Source organism: Nannobrachium achirus (assembly GCF_963921795.1).
Source record: "Nannobrachium achirus genome assembly, chromosome: 11".
Classification (NCBI taxonomy): domain Eukaryota; kingdom Metazoa; phylum Chordata; class Actinopteri; order Myctophiformes; family Myctophidae; genus Nannobrachium; species Nannobrachium achirus.
In genome coordinates, this window is record NC_137820.1 from 38013480 (window position 1) to 38036045 (window position 22566).

The 22566-nt window shown below is 43.1% G+C and overlaps 1 protein-coding gene across 1 annotated transcript in view; it reads left to right on the plus strand.

Moving 5' to 3' along the window:
* nell2a (neural EGFL like 2a) overlaps positions 1 to 22566 on the plus strand; it is a gene marked incomplete at both ends in the record, with an annotated part of 221277 nt that overhangs the window by 183416 nt on the left and 15295 nt on the right. The window contains 3 exons of the mRNA XM_080737060.1: positions 8040 to 8180; positions 13754 to 13947; positions 19656 to 19832. Coding sequence (XP_080593186.1) covers positions 8040 to 8180; positions 13754 to 13947; positions 19656 to 19832 — 512 coding nt within the window. The remainder of the gene's footprint in view (positions 1 to 8039; positions 8181 to 13753; positions 13948 to 19655; positions 19833 to 22566) is intronic.

The following is a 22566-nucleotide window of genomic DNA, read 5'->3' on the forward strand; positions in this document are numbered from 1 at the left end:
TACTTCTACCAAATATTGTAGTACTTTCACTCCACTACATTTATTTGAAAACTTTAGTTACTAGTTACTTTGCAGTTATAAATTATAATCTTATAAAACATACATGAACCACTTTAGCCATTATTTTCTACCAATGGCTATTTTGAAACATTTTGTACTTTCACTTTTGGTACTTTGAGTACATTTTGATGTCAAAACTTTCGTAATTTTACTCAAGTGCATTTTGAATTCCTGACTTTTACTTGTAACAGAGTATTACAAGTAAAAAATGTGAGTACTTTTTCCACCACAAAACGAGACGCACCATGTTGGATTCGGACCCACAACCTCTGCAGTGGCGGGCTGGTACTTCACTGCGCCACTCGAACACCTTTTCCATTTTCGCCCTACATGAAATATCTTTGTACCCCATATTATATATTTATTATTAAAAAAAAAATAAGAAACTAGCAAACCTAGTTTGAAAACTAATCAAAGCTAAACTGAAATGTAAAACAAAGTGTCAGATTGAAATGGGAAAGTAATAATGGGAAATGCTAAACTGTATAATTACATTGGTTGCAGAACGGAGGATGAGAGGGAGAGAGAGAGAGAGAGAGAGCGAGAGAGAGAGCGAGAGAGAGAGAGAGAGAGAGGAAGAACAAATGAAGAGGATGGAGTGAACTGATGGAATGTCAGGGGGAGAGAATCAGAAGTAAAGAGAAAAGATGACAGATGGGGGGGGAGCAAAAAGGTGATTAGTGGAGAAAACAAGGAGAAGGATGAATGGGAGGCTGAATGGGGAGAAGAGGAGAGTATCAGAACAGTACTTTTGTACTTGAGTAAAAGTATCAATGCTGTAACGTAGAAATACTCTCTTACAATTAAACATTTATTTTGGTAAAAGTACAAAAAGTATTGGCAAAATATGCTTAGTAAAAGATCTGTAAAAGATTAACAAAATAGCAGAACTACAAGCTCACAAGGTTGTCAGCAATGCGTCACATTGTGCGCTTGTAAATCTGTTATTTTCAATTGGCAAAAAATATATACATGTAGGGCTGGAGTGGTTAATGTACAGTATGTTATAATAATCCAAATCTACAAAGTAACTAGTAACTCAAGGTTCCATATAATTGTAGTGGAGTAAAAAGTACAATATGCTTATAGGGTGCCCTCACACCAAAATACCTATGAGAGTGGAATCCGCGTTCCGTCAATGCATTTCAATGAGAGTGAAGCGGTTTCATGCCAGCAGAGGATTTCTGCAAAAAACGCTCCCTTATCATTGAAATGCATTGGCGGAACGCGGATTCCACACTCATAGGTATTTTGGTGTGAGGGCACCCATATACTGTACAAGTAAAACTACTGGAAATTGGAAATACTCCAGGAAAGTAAAAAATGCCTCAAAGTTGTACTTGAGTGCAGTACTTGAGTAAATGTACTTAGTCACTTTAAACCACTGGGAGAGGAGAGGAGAGGAGAGGAGAGGAGAGGAGAGGAGAGGAGAGGAGAGGAGAGTAAAAGGGAAGATGAGGAGAGGAGTAGAGAAGAGGATAATAAAGTATAGGAGAGGCTATATTCGGTACACGACGCGAAGTATGAATTAAGGAACACGCTGTCAGCGAATCACTCATGTCACCTGAAGGCACAGCAGGGGTGGCATTCCACCTACTCTTTTAGAACAGCCGCGTTTTGTTTTGTCTCATTTCCTCTTTGTAGTTCCTCCGGTTCAGCTTTTCACTAATAGTTCCAACATCAGCCGCCGTAGCAGGGACATGCAGAGAATGTTAGAGAGGCAGGGGCTGAAATTTCTAAAAGGGCCTCTTGGTGGAAATATCGAAAATAGCAGACCTCCAAGCTCCAAGCTTGGAGGTCGGCTATTTTTGGTGCTTGATACCACACTGAACTAAGCATAATCAAGTCAATACTGTGGCGTAACAGCATGGATTTCTACACAGAGAGAGCAATTCTTTCAACATAAGATGCTGTATTCAAGTTCAGGAGAGTTTGGACTTTCACCATAGTGAAAACTGCATTCATGGTCTGGAGAGGGCATTTTTTTTTTTACAAATGGATAAAAGGGCAGGGGCTCAAGCCCCCTTTGATGTATATGTGTGCACGTGCCTGAGCTACACAGCAACAATCCCTGGGAGATGTGTCATTTAGCCACGAGCAGCAGCAGCAGCAGGCCTGCTACTCAGGCTTAAACGACAGGCTCCGGCCATTAGCGGGGAGCCTAATTAAGACACAGCTAATTACGGGTGATGGAGTGCGCTCGCGCTTTGCCGAGGACCCCCCTCTAAATAAATAATGAATACGTAATCACTTTGTGCTTAAACACGCCGCGTCGGGTTTGAGCGGGCACACAGGCAGGCCCCCAGGCATTGTGGGTAGTAGGCGTGGAGCGAAAAAGTGTGTGTGCGTGTGTACTGGGTGTGCGTGTGTACTGTATGTGCGTGTGTGCGTGCAGGGGCGTCACAAGGGGGGGGAAAGTGGGACTGAGTTACTAGGGCCCAAGGTGGAGGGGCCCTAGTAACTTTAGCTATTGAAAAATAGCAGATATACAAGCTCACAGCGCGGCACCGAGTGCCGCGCTGCGAGCTTGTAGATCTGCTATTTTTGAAAAGTCGTGAAAATCTGTGCAAACCTTTGAATATTTCTTAAGCAAACATTTGTAACTCAAATTTTGCTTCTGGGGGTCCCTGGAACTAAATATTTTGAGATAATGGTCCGTGGCCAAATACATATCATCTTGGGGGTCCTTGACATGAAAAGGTTTGAGCACCACTGACATGGAAACATAGGTTTCACACATTTTCACAATTTAAAAAAAATAGCAGATCTACAAGCTCGCAGCGCGGCACTCGGTGCCGCGCTGTGAGCTTGTATATCTGCTATTTTTCAATAGTTAACATTCATGGGGGGCCCGCAGTGAATTCCTTGTACCCAGGGCCCAGAATTTGGTGTGACACCCCTGTGTGCGTGCGTGCATTTGAGAGAGAGACAGAGCGAAAGGAGTGATGCATCTTGGGAGCTGTCAGGGGGTGAGGAATTAATGTGGTTTTAAATATTCACTACCTGTGAGTGAGAGGAAGGGAGGTGGGAGGTAGCAGCCCTGGGGGACATCTCACAGTTTACAAAAGAAGGGAGGCTGTTTTCATTGCCTAACAATTGCATAATACAACAACAACAACAGCTCCCACCGTATTTCAACTCGGGGTGTCTATGGCAGCGTTGCTGATTATTATAAGCGACTTTGGTCCTTTGTTTTGTTTTGTTTGGATTTTTCTGTGAAGTTGCTTGTGAATATTGGTGGTTGAATTTTTTTTGGGGTGCTTGTTTCTAAATTGTAGTTGCTTATTTGGGCTTGTTTGTAAAGTGTAGTTGCTTATTTGGGCTTTGTTTCTAATGTCTAATGGCTTATCCGGGCTTGCTTCCTTATTGTTGTTTAAACCAGACTTCTCAAACATATTCATCTCAAAGAAACCCTCCAAATGAATATGTATTTGTCCACGGATCCCCCAAATCTAAAAATGTTTTGTTGTTAAAACGTTTAAAGAAAATTACATTATTCGCACATTTTCTGTATTTTTCCCACAATTGTTTTGAAAACAGCAGACCTATAAGCTTGTAAATCACCTATTTTCAAAATAAAAAATAAAAATGGGTTAAAGTGGTCATGTGACCTACATTATAGTCATTTCTTTGAGCTTGTTTTTGTGATGCATTCATCCGATGATGCAATGCAAAATGTGATACACATACATACTGTATGTTACAACATCCTAGGTTTAATCTAGCACGCACACAAGCATGCAGCAGGAATGACTTCTTGGTAGCTCCTTGGTCCTTTGCTTTTATACTGTCCGGCAGTGAAATCTATTCTTCCACATCCACTTGCGCAGTGTTTCAATATCATCATCATAAGAATTCATGCTGCAGTCCGTGTTGATGTCCTAATTTGTTCAGTCTGTCTGTCCTCTCATCTCTAAGTGTCATTGCGACATTTCCAGATAATTATGTTTCATCATTTTTCATCATTCTTAATATAGCATTTCAAGCGAGACAGTTCTGACGCAGATCTCTCTAACTCTGACCACTGGTATTTACTCAAATGCATACACAGTGTACAATCGGTATCTTGCATATTACAGTATAGCCTAGTATAGATCAGAAATTCCATAACATTTTTTATAAACCTGGTTGCTTATTTCTCTCACAAAAGTCTTGCAACACTGGTAACTATATAGCCTAAATAATATGTATTTAAGTCTCTCCTATAGCACCATTCAGCCCAGATCAGCCTGATGACGCTCTATGGGCTTCTTAAGCCGTGACATCATTTTGTAGTCAGACCCCCCGCTGGTGCCAAGCAGATTTATTGTCAATATGAGCAGTGCTGTGTCCCTCGCTATTTCAACAGATCCCAGACAAAAATAACGACTAAAGTATAATTCTACCACTTTCCTGTCAACAAGAAGGAGAAGAAAAATTAGCTTATGGTAAAAAGATTCACGGGCGCTGGTGCCTTGTTGGCACCAGAAGTTCTCCTCCGCCTACAAAATGATGTCAGACTTAAGAAGCCCATAGTCTGGGGCGATGGTTTAGTGTGAAAAGTGATGAGTCATCACTTTTCACACTTTTGTGGGCGTTTTCTGGGGCCATTTATAGCCCAAGGAATGTTTTTTGTGCAAAACAAATGCTTGCAATGGATTCTGCATCATGACAAACCCCTAATTAGACCCCTCACATCCTACTTAAAGCAGATTCTTTTCGGGGTATTTTCCTCCTGTATAGAAAGTCGATGGGAGCCCAACTTGATTTGGCCGCTGTGGCGACCCCGAAGGTCGGCAGCTCGGGCGCCCTAGCTAAATCATTAGAGCATGCCCTTGGCTACATCTGTGCAAAATGTGGCGCTTGTAGACTGATTAGCACGAAATATCCCTAATGCCCCCGACTACTAGTCTTGTGTGTGTGTTTTCCTGTGTGAGAGACACATTTACTCAGCCCTATCTGTCTCTTTCTACCCGTATCAATTTGGCTGGCAGAGTATTTATCCCTGCCTATCTGTATACACTGTCTGCCAGTGATTTACCTGTTTTTCGGTCCGAGCCAGTCTGTCTGCCTTTCCACCATGTTTGCCAGCTTTTGCGAGAGAAATAAAGCAACCGGGTCCGTGAAAACATGAAAACAAAAGACACAACTAGGCTACATGAGCCTAAATATGCGTTGAAAATAGCAGCTGTACAAGCTGACAGCGCGTTGCGATGCGACATGCTGTCAGCTTCTAGATCTGCCATTTAAAAAATATATATATATATTTTAGGGCTGGGACTCGATAAAATAAATCTAATTAATTAGAGGCTTTGTAATTAATTAATCAAAATTAATCGTATGTTTAATCTCATATAAATATTTGACCTGAGAAGCATTTATTTTGTATTTTATTTTTCAATTAAAACACATTTTTGCATACGAGTGAATCAACAAGTGAGTTTTATTTTTATTTTTATGTAAATTTCCCATCCACTGGACCAAGCAAAGCAGTCTGATCAGCGGCTTCTCCAGACGCATTGTGAGATTTGGAGGTCACTTATTTTCGGTACTTATTCATGGTCTGGAGAGGGCACTTTTTACAGACAGGTAAAAGGACATTGGCTCAAGCCCCCTTTGATGTCTTTGTTTGCACATGCCTGAGGCTAAGCTCAGCACACATTCCATTTGTGCTTTTCACCCGGCCTTTGAATCTCCTCTCCTCTCCTCTCCTCTCCTCTCCTCTCCTCTCCTCTCCTCTCCTCTCCTCTCCTCTCCTCTCCTCTCCTCTCCTCCCCCGATCTTGTACAGTGGATCGACCGCTTTTGGCACGCAGTGGCCGTCGTACGACAGAGTATGGGAGATGTCCACACAGTGGAAATGTACACTGTAAAGGAGTCTAGTGTTTACATGCAGTAACGTCAGAGAACACTGCGGAATAATCTCTCTCAGAGTCTCTCTCTCTCTCTCTCCCTCTGGACGATCTGTCAGGCAAACCGGAGAGGGGGGGGGGGGGGGGGGCGCACAGGAAGCTAAAGAGCGGGGGGCATGAATGAGAGTGCTTGTGTTTCAGCTGTCAGTACAAAACAACTAATATGACGAGGTGGCGGAGGACATGTGAAAGCAGTGGTGTAAAGTAACTAAGCACATTTACTCAAGTACTGTTACTTAAGTACAATTTTTACAATTATTTGATGCCGATACTTTAGTACTTTTACTCAAGTACATTTTCAATACAGACTTTTACTTGTAACAAGAGTATTTCTACATTGCCCTATCGATACTTTTAATAAAACGTGCAAGTACTTTTTCCATCACTGATGATGAAAGTAAGTCTATATCAGACACCACAGCACTGAGCCCAGCCAGTGTGGAAAATATATATTAAAAAAAAATGATACATGGCCTCTCCTCGGCCGTGTCTGCATGAACTCGTGCCGGGGATTCAGACAAATTGCTGGGTATTTCTTAAATAGATAAGGCTCTAATCTGTGCGACATTTGATCAATGGTAAATCTGCCAGGGAAATTCTATTAAAGGACTGCGGGCTCATTAGCCAATAGATCTTAATCCTATTATTGCCCTGGCTGGTGCTGGGGGACTGAGGGACCACTAGCGCCTGCCAGCCATCCTGGACCGCTCTGTGGGGGCATCTCACTGGAGGCAGGCAGGGAGAAGGTCAGGCACGGCACGGCACAGCACAGCACAGCACAGCACAGCACAGCACAGCACAGCCCTCAGCATTCTCATATTTCATATCTCATATTCATCAGACAAATAAAATAAAACAATGCTGTTTAAAGAGACTTCTCTCCCCCAGTCCTATGCATCCTGTGCAATAGAGCAGTAGTTCTTTTGAAATGTGAAGGTCTCCCCTTAACTTTGACAGTGTACAAATGGAACCAAATGGACCTGTTAGGGTCCATTTGGTTCCATGTGTACGTTGTTTAAGTTACAGACTTCAATTTAGACCTTCATTAAGGAACCCACAGAGTCCCTGAAATCCATTTTGAGAACCACTGCAATAGAGCAAACAGTGGGTTTCGGATCCATTTTTGTGGGTCGCGAGGTAATATCCCTTTATTCATATCCTACATCCTACTACTACTACTACTACTAATAAACGAGTCAAACGACCGAATGTCTGTCGGTCCGATATACACGCATGCTGACATCACTGATACTAAACAGTGCCCAAATTTGGAGATAGCTGACATCACTGATACGGTACTGCGCGTGCGTTGCCGTCATGGTAACAGCCGCATGCTGAAGCAGTGCCCAAATTTGGAGATACGTCTGGGTTCTCCAACGTTACTTCTGAGACTCCTACATTAAATCCGTAAAACAGACAGACAGACATTTGAGCCGGCGAATGTGTCCGTGCGTTTGTTTGCCGACACTCCTGTGAGTGTGCGTGCTGTGCATGCTGTGCCTATAGCTGTGGCATTTGTAATACAAACCGTCTCTCATTTCTAATACAAACCGGCTCTCATTTCTAATACAAATCGTCTCTCAGTCCCTGTGTCTTCCCAGAATAGTCTGGTTGCATTTGAAACATTCATGCCGCATCTGTCTTCTCATCGATATGTATGTCCTTCTCCGCTTGGATCGATGGACCCTTTGGACCGCATCGTCTGGAACGCTGGACACGTTTTCTTTCTCTTTTTTTTTAATATGAATTATGAATCAATCAATGCTGGAAATGCTTTAGTTTTAACATTTTTTATGGAATTAAAAAGGGCGGGGGGGGGGGGGGGGGGGGGGTAGCTTAATGTGCAACATTGTTTTCTCGTCTAGTGTGTATCTGCACATTTCTAAAGTGACAAGTTAATGACTTTTTAACAATATGTATCTGTGGAACCGAGACAAACTAAATGTAATACTGTACCTCAACTCCTTGTACATTCCATGTGATTGTCGGGGGGGGGGGGGGGGTCCCCAGTTCAAATATTATTTTGGGGGGGTCCCCAGCTCAAATATGATTAATATGCTCTAACCCACCATGTTTTCTGTGTCTCCAGACATAGACGAGTGCTCCGATGGCTTTGTGGAGTGTGACAACAAAGCTACGTGTGTCAACCTGCCGGGCTGGTACCACTGCGAGTGTCGTGATGGCTACCATGACAACGGCTTGTTCTCAGCCAATGGGGAGTCCTGTATAGGTGAGCTTGAACCCTCCTTTTTCCCCCTCTTCTTTCCACCGCTATACAAACCAGGAAATCACACTGCTGGATCCAAATCCTTTCTGTTATACTTTTATTTGCATACTACGTTTCATGCAAGGTATACTCCAACGTGTGTCACATTAAAAGACAAGTAGATGTCATGTAGAAAATGTAGTTATTGTTTCCTCCCCACACACGTTTCTGTCTTGTCACTGCTGTCCTACTGACTCACCTTCCAGTGAGGAGCCCCCACTGGGAGGACATAGGGCCTCCCGCCCAACTAGCTCTGGTCCATAGCGTTAGAAGAAGTTTCCTTCTAACGCTATGTCACCGTTGAGCGCCTAAGGAAAGGCTACTCACCCTCTCGTCTGTAGTAAATATTAAAAATACAATTTTGCCTACATTTTGCCACTGTACATACCCAGTACTGTATGTGCCTACTTTCCTTTGTGGGAACACTCTGAGCCCCCCACCTAATGTCTAAAATACACATTTTAGCCAGAAAATCAGAAGGCAAAATCTGATCAATGGAATTTTCTATTGACAAGATCTGTAGAGGGCGGTGTGGAGTAGCTAAAACCTCTGTTGAAATGTTGTCTTTTCTGGCCAAAAAAGTGTAGTCCTATTTTTAGACGTTTCAGCATCTTAGATCGGTATTTGTTTTGGTGAGTACTAGCGATAGAGGCTAGAGTTCTCAACGGGCCTGAAAATTAAGGCCCGGCCCTAACTGGGCCCGAGTGGGCCGGCCCGAAGCCCGGCCCGACCCTAACAATTATCATCATTTTCGGCCCGAAAACCCGAAAGCCCGAGAGAGAGAGAAAAAAAGAAACGTCGCCACTCGCCAGTAGGCAGCTGGCAGCACCAGTGTCTCAAATTACAACAGTGAGAGAATGCACATATAATAGTTGGCGAAATGGCAACTTCACGTGTTAAATTGTTCATGAAACATGCAAGGTTCTGCACAAAATGTGCTAACGTTAAATCCCTGTTGTTGTCAACAGTCAATCTCAATCATACAGCTCTCATCCTCTCTCCCCCTGCCGTCGCTGCCTGCGTGATTTATGTTTCGTCCTTTCAACGGTCACGCATCAAACACAGGCAGCTGGCTCGACAGATCTATAAACCCAAAACGTGTTCATCTAGCTTGCATTCTGGGCTTGCAGATCTGTTGTTAAGTGCGCGACACGGTCGACACCACCTAACCACCATGCTTAAACATACACAACTCAGGCAACAAGCGGCGCGCTGCGGCTGTAAACCCTTTAATATAAATGCACACAGCAGCAGCAAAGGACACTTGATTAACCAGAAAGCATAATGGAATTATTAATATCTTACCAGAGGAGATGATCGTCTCTATAAGGTAAGAGGATGTCAACGTATGGTGCTTTTAGGTTGATCATGTTGATGTTGTTGTAATACAATCCTCTTAAGTCCTTGTCAATAATATCCAGGTTGGTTCCGCTTTTAAACTAGTTTTCTTGGATTTATACTTATTACAAACTTGTGAAATTGTCTGCTGCCTTTTAATTTAACATGCAGCTCTGCTCGAAACTTTCATCGTAGCCGCTCAACACAGAGCTAACGGTGACTCGCTGCTGTGCTGTGAATTTCCGTATATCCAAAGGTTTCGATTGTGACGTCATCACAACAACCAGACTGCTCTATGAGACTGATAGACTATACTTCCGTATGCGTCACCTATTATCCTTGGTCCATTGGTTAGGAACTTAGCCAGGCTGCAGTGCTGCGCTGAAGACAGTCAGACAGCGATATGCGCCTGTTCTCTGCTGCTTGAGTGACGGAGCCCGGGGCCCGGCCCGGCCCGACTAATTATTATAATTTTTGGGCCCGGCTCGGCCCGATAACGTCGGGTCGGGTCGGGTCGGGCTCGGGCTGAATTTGAGAACTCTAATAGAGGCTGAGCGGCTGTGAGCGCAAGGGCTCATTGGTGACATAGCGTTAAGGAGAAAGAGCTCCTTATAATATGGACCAGAACTACCACCCCAAAACTCCCTGCTGACAGGTGCCGCTCCCCAGGCCTTAGGATTACATGCAGTGACAATTATCACCCACACCGCCCGGCTTCCCTCCCCTGAACACGGGCCCAGGGGCGTCACACCAAATTCTGGGCCCTGCTGGGAACAAGGATTCACTCACATTTTGTGCTTTAACAATTGAAAAATAGCAGATATAGAAGCTCACAACGCGGCACCGAGTGCCGTGCTGCGAGCTTGTAGATCTGCTATTTTTGAAAAGTCTTCTAAGGTTTTTTGAAAAACCTATGTTTCAGTGGTATATGTCAGTGGTGCTCAAATATTTTCATGTGAAGGACCCCCAAAATGAAATGTATTTGGCCACGGATCCCCATCTCAAAACATTTAGTTCCTGGGACCCCCAGAGGCAAAATCTGAGTTACAAATGTTCGCTTAAAAAGTACATATATTCAAAGATTTGCACACATTTTCACGACTTTTCAAAAATAGCAGATCTACAAGCTCGGTGCCGTGTGAGCTTGTATATCTGCTATTTTTCAATAGCTAAAGTATAAAATAATTAGGGCCCCTCCACTTTGAGTAACTCAGTCCCACTCCCCCCCCCCCCCCCCCCCCCCCTTGTGACGCCCAATTGTGTTTGTTTGCAGACACACATACCATGGCTGCTGTGGTGACTACGTGTTGCGTTCTGTCGGTGTTGTTTGGTGTTTGTCTGTTTTTTGTTTATGTTGATTTGAATGCAAAAATGTAGTATGCCAAAGCAAATGTGTATTACACAATGGTTAATAAAGTAATCTGATTCTGAAACCTGACAAAGGTGGATGCACCACGATGGATTTGAACCCACTTGTTTTTCTTTACCACAATTGTTAAATAATGTTATTTAGACAGATGCTATACCGTAGGTTCATTGTTAACCTGATATAGTATAGTAGTTTCAATGTACAGAATGTTATTTAGATAGCATGCTGTTTAGACAATGTTAGGTTCATTGTTTACCTGGTATCCCAGTTTCTTGAGGCACTACACTCGTTCTCTATTATTGATTATTTAGCTTGTTTATTGTAGGTCATATCTGGATAGGAGCATCTGCTAAATGTCTATGTTGTAAAATGTAAAGCGTTGTGGAGAGATTTCCCCTTTTGGAAACATGTTTTTGGTTCCATAAGACACTCACTCTTTGTGGGCTGTGTTGGTGGTAGCTATGATTGCTGGTGTCATTACTGGGGTGTTTTTCTTTTTTGGTGTTTTTTTCCCTCCTTCCATTATATACGTCGGTTTCCTTTTTTGCAAGCTTGCTCAGTTTCCGGAATAGTTTTTCTGTGATGCAGGCTGCCTGCAGGAGTGTCAGCTGTCAAAATAGAAAGCCTCTATTCTAAAGTAACAGAGGAGTCGCACAGCCGGTAACAATTCGTCTCTGTCAGGGTTGGAAACCTTGTATGTCCTAAACTGTTATTTTTCAGGATTAAAGGATATATCTTATTTTTTTTTACAACAAGGGTCCATATGTTAGATTGTAATTAGAGAAAAGATGATTTTGATTTCAGTGGGTACAAGTGATGCAAGTGCATACAATGGCTAAATATGTATTTTTTTAGACACTATAAGCCCATTCCCAAGATGCACCACAATCTTGCATTGGCAGATGTGACTATATGGGGGCTATTGGTGTTACTGTAAATAGTAATAAAGAAATCGCTGGCTTATTGTGTCTAAAAAGACATATTTAGCCACTTAAACGTGTACTGTATGTCCACACCCACTGAAATAGAAAATCGCTAAAATGTCTAAAACAATAGAAAGCAGTAAATGAAAACATTTTAACACTCATCTTTTCTTCTCTAATTACAATTTAAAATATGAACCCTTGTAAAAAAACAAAGTTGTCCTTTAAAATTCAAAAGAATCAAAAGTAGCAAATCCACAAGCTCGAAAACGTGTCGCTTGCGGGTCTGCCAATATTGATTCTTATGTGTGACCCTGTAGTTTGATCAAGTAAGGGCGTTCACTTATAGGGGGAAAAAAACACACAAAGGTTAGTATTATGGAGATAAGAGGTTTCTGCCCCGGCAGCGACGAATAGTGCTGCCTCTGCTCTTCTGGCTAACCCACCTCCGCTTGTCAGCCTGACAAGTGAGAGACAGACTAGACACACACACACCCAAAAACTCACTCTCAGGAAAGAAAGAAGCCATAACCTGTCACAGGAGGTTTTTTTTGTTATAATTTGACCGAAAGTGGGGTTATTATTCTGGGTTATACGGTACGATTGTTGCATCCTATGATGTCCTCCTGACTTGAGGAGAATCATGCCTGATTTGCCCCTGGTTCCCGCATTGTGACACACAACTACATTTACTCAAGTATAGGACCATTCTGTTCCAGGGGCTCCCCAGTCAAATGAGTTGATTTAGCATCTAAATCAGTTATTATTGATTTATATTAATTTTAACCAATTATTTGATCATTCGGATGTTCAAAAATAGACGATCTACAAGCTTCCAACGTGCCGCGATGCGACATGGAGCCTGTAGATTGGCTATTTTTGAAAGATCTCCAAAAATGAGAAAAGGTATATCGTCGAGTGGAAATGTCTAAAACTGTTACTTTCAGGATTCAAATTCAATAGCCAATAATTTACAAAAAAAGAAGAAAAAAAAAGTTTGAATATGGAGATAAGAGGTTTACGGAGGGTAAATCTGGTGCGAGGCAAGAGCCAGCCTTTTTTCAAGAAAAAAACTATTCCCACAGGCTGTGCTTTAAATGGTGTGACCTGTGTCAAGCATATCGTCACTGTCGGGTGAAAACCTTGTATGTCCAAAACCATTTGTTTTTTATATCATCTAAAAAAATTAACTAAACTAGTGAAAACAGCTGATCTACAAGCACACAACGCCTCGCGTTGCGAGGCGTTGTGTGCTTGTAGATCTGCTGTTTTCACTACTTCTGTGCAACGGCCTTGTCTGATGAAGCAGGTCTTTACCTTGCGAAAAAACGTACAAATTTGAAACTTGGAGATACGAGGTTTCTGCCCGACAGTGACGATATGCCCCCGAATCATCTCTTTACACCCGACCCCCAACCATGTGGTGTAAAGTGAAGTACATATCCTCAAGGACTGTACTTGTGAGAATGTCCAATTTTCAGTGCTCTTACTCCTACTCCACTACATCTCAGAGGCAAATATTGTACTTTTACTCCACTACAATTAGGCCTATTTGAAAACTTTAGTTGCTATTTACCTTGTAGATTTTGATTATTATCACAAAACAATACATTATCCACTTCAGCCCTACTTCAGCCCTACTGTATACTGCATACTGTATATACATTGGGGCCATCTGAAAATTGCCGATCTCACAATGGGTCGCATCGCAACGCATTGCTTGTAGGTCTGCTATTTCCAAAAGATTTTTCTACATTCCTTGTGAAATTGGACTTTCTACATTATGAGTAGGCCTACTTTGTACTTTTGGTACTTTAAGTATATATAGATTTGACTTATTTCTACGTTGCAGTATTGATAATTAAAATAATAATAATAGTACTTTTCCCACCACTGCCCCCTTGCAGATATTAACGAATGCAAGACGGGGCGGAACACCTGTGCCAACGACACGGTGTGCTTCAACCTGGAGGGGGGCTACGACTGCCGGTGCCCCCATGGGCGCAACTGCACCGGGGACTGTATCCACGACAACAAGGTCAAGCACAGCGGGCAGATCTGGGTGCTGGACAGCGATAGGTGCTCCGTCTGCTCCTGCCAGGTGTGTGTGTGTCTGTGCATGTGTCTGTGCGAGCGTGCCTGCGTCCGTGCGTGCTTGCGTGTGTGTGTGTGTGTGTGTGTGTGTGTGTGTGAATATAATTAACCACTTAAATCCTCTAATATTAGTAAAACGGAAACAGTACATGGTATTGTTTCCCCCCAACTGCAAAATAGCCCTTCTACAAGCTCACAACACGTTGCACTGCCATTGCTTTGTGAGCTTGTAGATCGGCTATTTTTGACATACTCTCCCCTTCAGAATATTATTTTACCAAAAAGGATTCTTCTAATCTATGGCATCAGCCCACGGTTCATGTAGGTCAGTTCCATGGACAGAGATCACCTGGCCAGCACCATGGGTACAGTTCATGGCTCCTGTGGTTCAGTATCCATGGACAGAGATCACCTGGCCAGCACCATGGGTACAGCTCATGGCTCCTGTGGTTCAGCACCATGGACAGTGCTACTCAGAAGAACCATGAGCAGATTGAGCACAGCTCATAGCTCCTGTAGTTCAGCACCATGGCCAGCTCCACTCTGCTCAAACCCAGCATCGCAACTAGAGTTCTCAAACTCTGCCCGAGCCCGACCCTTTTTCATATTCAATAAAGATAAATAACATGTCATTGCTCTCAGCGTCGACTCGAAGCGACTAGCGGCTAATGGGCTACATCCAGGCGCAGCCCCAATGTAACGGTGAGATTTAAAGTTAATACTGTAAATACAGTAAACACGTCAACGCGTCGTGGGCCTCCAGAGACATCAAAGAGATTGGCGTGTAGACACCTCGTGGGTACCCGCTGTGTTAATAGCTGGCTGGTGTTGCGCACCAAAATGCCAGTCAATCTACATAACCCACTGAAGTCTGCTTTGCATCACGATCTGACATGTTTAGAACTTGCAGATCAGTTCTTCTCATCCTGGCAAGGGCCATAAATCAGACAGCGGCAGCCAGCTATGATGCGATGGTGGGGTTAACAACAGGTCAGACTCCGAAACGAAACGAAAGAGAGTGGAGGAGAAAAAGAGACTCGACAGAGAGTTGAGCGACAGACGGCACATGCAGACAGATGCATGCGTTGCAGGGTGTGAACAAGATGAGGAGGATTATAAGGATTACACTTTTCTTCAAGAGAAAACATGCTAACATTGCCGAACCAAAAGTGGAAAGGTAGGCTAATCTCTCTCACTCTCTCAGCGCAGCCTACTACTCCGCTATAATGGGGAACCACATGGTGCGGTCACCGTGGTGCCGGCGTGGCGCGTTTTTTAATTAATTTATTTTCCTTCACTCTGGCTTGGCCTCAGGCCTGCCCCGTCGGGTCCAGTTAGGGCCGGGCCTTAATTTTCAGGCCAGTTGAGAACTCTAATTGCAACCAGGGGGCCAGTTGTCCGGATTTAAAATGAAGCAAACACGGAACTAAGGCCGGATTTAGACTGCAGTCAAATCCAGCCTGAATCAGATCTGTGCCACATCCAGATTGGAATCTGATTGGTTCCATTTGACTATGTGACCATTTAAACCAATCGGATTCCAATCTGGATGTGGCTCACATCTGATTCAGGCTAGATTTGACTGCAGTCTAAATTCAGCCTAAAAGTTCCTATGATTGGCCGCTAGTTGCGCTGTTCTGGAACCAAAAGCAACATGTTCTTCATAGGATTCCATTCATTTATCCTGAGCTTTTACATTAGATTTTCTTACCTTAATAAACATTGTTATAAATACTTTATGGTTCCTGTCGTTAGTTTAAAGCTTCATTTCAATCGCCATGATTTGCGTTTTGTGAAAATATGGTCCAATTTATGTTATAATTGATGTTAAAGCAGGGGATGCTGAAGGAGGGGCTTGTGAACATTTTTGGCAAGCTCAAGACAATGTCCCATGTATCCCTGCGGTTGCACGTGACCGTTGGCAGCCAATAGCATTCCTGGTATGCACATTAAAACAATGATGGCGACACTAATACAAGGGCAAATCTAAATTTTCACATCATAGAAACCAATGGGTTCCCATTCTCCATATTTTTTACTGTATTTTTTATTTATTTATTGTATTTATTCAACGTTGCCAAACAACCCTTAGGCCAGCCACATTTTCTACAGATTCAAAACATTTTCAAAATGTAATGAATTGTTTTATTTTTTCCTTCTCTTAGTTTCAAATATAGCAGATCTCAGGCACGTGCAGAGAATGTTAGAGAGGCAGGGGCTGACATTTCTAAAAGGGCCTTTTGGTGAAAATATCGAAAATAGCAGACCTCCAAGCTCACAACGCTTGATTTCTACACAGAGAGGACAATTCTTTCAACATGATGCTGCATTCAAGTTCAGCATAGTTTGGACAAGGCAATTCTCTTGAATGCTGCCTTCGGATACGGCATGGAAAGAGGGCATTTGCATTTCTTTCACCATAGTGAAAAAAAACTGCATTTGTGGTCTGGAGAGGGCACTTTTTACAGACAGATAAAAGGGCAGGGGCTCAAGCTCCCTTTGATATCTATGTGTGCACGTGCCTGGCAGATCTAAAAGGGAAAAAGCTTGTTTCCTCAGCTAAATTATAGAGCCCTGAGAGACTCGGGTCAACCAACTATGGATTAAGTGGTTGAAGGCCATATAGGTTCTCAGAGTTCTGGCCACGTCCTCAGCGAGAAATCGCCGTTGTCCTGATTGATTTAGACTTTATTGAAGAGGCTTGTGGGAAACAGGTGGCGTGAAAAACTCATTCTATCAACACAAACGCCTCATTTTTCCCTCTGATTATCGTTCCACGGTCCAGTCATGCTGTTAATTCAGCGTTTCACTCATCCTGATGCCAAGTGTGTGTGTGTGTGTGTGTGTGTGTGCGTGTGCGTGTGTGTGTGTGTGTGTGTGTTACTATAGTCACCAGGACCAAATGTCCCAGCAAGTGTCGTATAAGTGTTGTTTATATGGTACTAAAAAAAGGAGAAAAAGGGAAAAAAGAAATAAAACAAAAAGAAATTTATAAAAAAATGTAGGATCTAGTTTTACAATTATTTAGTTTGGGATTAGGTTCCGTTTAACTTTTTGTATTAGAGGGCTATGCCCGATTTATACTCAGTTGTGCTTACATACTTCTTTTGCCGATCTACAAGCTCACAAAGCATCCCCTTATGATGCATTGTGAGCTTGTAGATCTGCTATTTTAGGGCGAATCTCATTCTTTATTAAATGGCATTCATAAAGTCCTGTAATGCTGATGTCCTCACAAGTATAGTATTACAAGTGTGTGTGCGTGCGTGCGTGCGTGCGTGCGTGCGTGCGTGCGTGTGTGTGTGCGTGCGTGCGTGCGTGCTGTATTTGTGTTGGTGGTGGGAGGCGATTATGGCAGATTAGTATCGGTGCTGCTGAACGATCGAGACGCAATTTATTCATTTGATTACAAAGGACGAGGGCAGAAACGGTCCCCTGATTAAATGAGTCATCCTAATTGATTTGGGAGATTGAGGAAGTGCCTGTCAACATTAGTTGTGTTGGAACGGCTGAGAGACGGCTGAGAGACACGTTTGTTGTTTTGTGGTGGTAGAGGACAGGACAGACACAGAGCCATGTTGGATTGGACTATACCAAGGTCAACGGCACAGGACCACACACATAGTTACATTACAGCAGGACCACACACATAGTTACATTACAGTGACACAGGACCACACACACACATAGTTACATTACAGTAGAACCACACACGACACACACACAGTTACATTACAGCAGGACCACACACATAGTTACATTACAGTGACACAGGACCACACACATAGTTACATTACAGTAGGACCACACACATAGTTACATTACAGTAGGACCACACACATAGTTACATTACAGTAGGACCACACACATAGTTACATTACAGTAGGACCACACACATAGTTACATTACAGTAGGACCATACACACACACAGTTACATTACAGCAGGACCACACACACAGTTACATTACAGTAGGACCACACACACACATAGTTACATTACAGTAGGACCATACACATAGTTACATTACAGTAGGACCACACACATAGTTACATTACAGTAGGACCACACACATAGTTACATTACAGTAGGACCACACACACACATAGTTACATTACAGTAGGACCACACACATAGTTACATTACAGTAGGACCACACACACACACATAGTTACATTACAGTAGGACCACACACACACATAGTTACATTACAGTAGGACCACACACATAGTTACATTACAGTAGGACCACACACACACACATAGTTACATTACAGTAGGACCACACACACACACAGTTACATTAAAGTGACCAGACGTCCCAGGTTAAGCCCGGGATCACCCCCGCTTGCAGCCGACAAATCTGTAAAACACTATTGTCTGGTTTTCAACATTCGCTTCCTAATCATCCCACAATTAAGTGCTTGCTTAATTTTCTTTTTGTAGATATACAGTATATCAGGGGTCTTAAACAGGGGGTCCGGGACCCCTAGGGGGTCCTCAGAGTTACTACAGGGGGTCCTCCAAGTCTTCCAATCCTTTTTATATTAACAACTTGAACGCCTATAGCGTCCATATTCTGAGAACTTTAGCCAAAAATAGCAGATCTACAAGCTCACAACGCCTCGCGCTGCGAGGCGTTGCGAGCTTGTAGATCGGCTATTTTCGAGCTTTGGTGTAGAGGGGAAAAAGAGCGGACTAAGTACAGAGTGAAAGTTAAAGTTTTTAAAGTATTGATTGTTCAAGTGGTTAAATATCTGAAAACACAAATTGACATGAATCCAAAATACACTGATGATTGTGCTGTCAAAAGATGAAACTATATGGAATCTATTTACAGGTTGTGGGGGTCCCTGGCCCTGCTTCATCTCTCTCTCAACTAAGGGGTCCTTGGCCTGAAAACGTTGAAGACCTCAATATAGTCATTATGGCATTTGATTCCTCCCCACACACATTTGTGTAGAGCTGTTTATCCTACTGACTCACCTGTCAGTGAGGATCCCCCCCGGGAGGACGTAGCGCCTTGGCTATCTACTCCTCCCACCCAACACTTCCTGCTGACAGATGCTTCCTAGCTCCTTTCGGAGCCTCTCCCTCCGCTATGCAGCTCCGAGATGAGGTTCCTCACTGTCTTCAACCAGAATCGTCCGACTGGGTTGAAGCTTCACCATTCGCGAACACTTTACCTTTTGTGAACATTCTATCCAAAAAATGAAGGTCCTATGCCGGTCTCTCATCGTTAGCGTCGATATAGTTGCTGTCGGTCAGAAACCTTGTATCTCAATATTTTGCGTTGTTGTCGTTGTACACTATAGTAGCATGGCATTACCATGCTACTAGTGTAACACAAAAGCAGCAAAAAAAGCAGATGCGTTTTGAGCATAGTAGAGTGGCTACTTCTGCTATTGAAAATGGTTAAGCGTGTCAATGGGCTTCATAAATATTGAACGAATGAAAAGTATTAACAAAGAGAGGTTACTTCTTTATTTTTTATTTGTATTTTCTGAAAAGTGTGTGTGTGTGTAATAATAATAATAATGGATTGCATTTTTACAGCGTTTTTCCAAGTGCTCAAAGCGCTTTACAATGGTCCATTCATTCACGCATTGTGTGTGTATGTGTGTGTGTGTGTGTGTGTGTGCGTGCGTGTGTGTGTGTGTGTGCGTGTGTGTGTGTGTGTGTGTGTGCGTGTGTCTGTGCGTACACTCACCGTGCAGGCGGGCCAGGTGATGTGCAGGAGGATGGTGTGTGACTGTGACAACCCCAGCGCGGACCTGTTCTGCTGTCCGGAGTGTGACCCTCGCCTCAGCAGCCAGTGTCTGCACCAGAACGGCCTGCTCACCTACGGCAGCGGAGACACCTGGGTGGAGAACTGCCAGCAGTGCCAGTGTCTGGTGAGTAGCAGCAGTGAGGTTATGGGGGGAAAAAGTGTTTTATCACGCAGCCACTACTCTGTGGAATGCCCTCCATTAAGCCCTGAAATCCCAATACTCTAGCAAAATTTAAAGATGCTGTACCATGATTTATTGCCCCCTTAAAACATGATGATCAGGTATTATGATTATACTAGGAGGAAGATTTTTTCCAAAAGAGTGTACAGAAAGAGTTAAAATTAGGTTTTTATGTGGCCAAAACCACCAGTTCATTAAGTATGCCTGGTTGTTCAGGTGGGTGGTGACCCAGCTGAAGTTAGCCACACCCACAGTGTTGGGTGATTGGTAAAAGAAGTAAATGCATACAGTACATAATACAACCACTGCCACTGACAGAGATTTTCAGTTTGGCGGGGTATCAAGAGTAGAGAGGAGGGTTGCAGGAGGAGAGGTACGTGAAGTATTTCTTGGAAGAGATGAGTTTTCTACCTACAAAGGGAAGTGATTGGTACCAGGGGTGAGAATTGAGTTTATACTTACAGCTCTGCTGTATGCTTTACTCAGCCTGGCATATTACATTCTGGAAGGAAAAGGTTGAGGCGGAGGAGAGAGCTGTGTGTGTGTGTGTGTGTGTGTGTGTGTGTGTGTGTGTGTGTGTGTGTGTGTGTGTGTGTGTGTGTGTGTGTGTGTGTGTGTGTGTGTGTGTGTGTGTGTGTGTGTGTGTGTGTGTGTGTGTGTGTGTGTGTGCGTGAGCGCGCGTGCATGTTTATATGTGTGGAAAGGAAGTGAATGCTGTCGCGTAGATACCTCTTATCTCCATATTTAATTTTTTCCCCCCATAATTGAATGCCCTACTTAATCATAATAGAAGTATAATAGTGTCCAAAGTACCAGATATATACAAGCTTGTTTTGAGCTTGTAGAACTGCTACATTTGCTATTGTTTTTAAAAAATATATATTTGAACGAGTAACGGTTTTGGACAGATATGAGTTTTCCACCCGAGTTTTATAATGTGTGCCTGAGTTCACGGCCACACACATTTGCGCAGCAGTGTGGAGGCGGTAAAGCATATACTGTATACTGTATATAGAAGTTACTGCATATAGAAGACTCTCTATAATAGCACATACTGTATATAGAACATGTTGTCACATATTTCCGATAAGCCCACGGTTCTCCACTTTGGAATCCTCTGCCCGAGAGACAGATCTGTCTTATCGCCGTTGTCGGGTGGAAAACATTGTATGTCCGAAACCGTTTGTTTTGTATTTATCATTTTAAAAACGATTTAAACTAGTGAAAACAGTAGATCGGCTGTTTTCACTACTGTTGTGTGACGGCCTTGTATGACGAAGCAGGGCTTTGCTTTGCAAAAGAACGTACAAATTTGAAACATGGAGATACTAGCTTTCCACCCAACAACAACGTTATACAGGCGTTTCTTCCACGCAACATATACGGCGAGGGGTTTTACAAATGTACTGCCTTTTTCTTGTACAGTACAGTACACACGAGCAGTGGTGGAAAAAGTACTACTTACAAGTAGAAGTCCCGTATTAAAAATGTACTTGAGTTAAAGCATTAAGTATCGGCATCAAAATATATTTAAAGTACCAAAAGTAGAAGTACTCATTGTGCAGAATGTACCATTTCTAAGGTTCAAAACGTATCAAATACAAGCTCACAATGTGTTGCATCACCCTGTATATATACTGGTAGGGCTGAAGTGGTTGGTGTGCTTTGTAATGATAATCACAATATACAACGTAACTAAGTTTCCAAGTAATTGTAGTGGAGTAAAAGTACAATATTTGTCTCTGCGATGTAGTAGAGTTGAAGTAAAAGTACTGAAAATTGGAAATATTCCAGTGAAGTAAAAAATGTACCTGAAAAAAGTACAGTACAGTAAGTGTACTTACTACTTAGTTACTTAACACCACTGCCTGTACCGTATACACGCAAGCATCTCCACCTCCTCGCGTTGCCTCTCTGGCCTGTCGCCATGTTTATTAAATGCAAATGTCACGCCGTACATTCTCTCCCCTGTCATCTCGCTTCCCATTTACAAGCTCCAATTTACACACTGTGCGCTGCATGGAGCGTCTCTCTCCTGACAGCGCCGTATGTATGGCCTGTAAATCATTCAGCACCGCTGCTGTAGCGGCTCTGTGTGCCCCTGTGTCCCCCTTGTAGAGGAGACTAGTGGCGTAAAGCAACCAAGTACCGTTGTTGCTGGCGGGTAGAAACCTCTTATAATAACCTTTATAACCGTTATAACCTTTTTTTGTAGTTTTTTCATGAATGGTTAATGGTGCATTTATACAGCGCCTTTATCCAAGGCGCTTTACAGAGATTGTGCATTACATTCACCCATTCACACACACATTCATACACCGATGGCGGAGGAAACCATGCAAGGCACCAACCTGCTCACCGGGAGCAACTAGGGGTTCAGAGTGTTGCTCAAGGACTCTTTGAGACTAACTCTGGGGGAGCCCGGGATCGAACTGGTGTTCTAAGACGGCAACTCTACCTCTGAGCCACTGCCGCCTGTCGTAAAATGTGGTACCACCCCTACTTGATCACACTACAGCGTCACACGAAGGCATCAAAAGTACAGTAGCAGATACGCAAGCTCCAAATGCGGTGCAACGGTATTTTTGCGATTTTTACGACATGTACTCAAGTAGCTACTGCGGTGCACTTAATTACATTTTTTATTACTTTACATGTATACATTTTACAATAAATA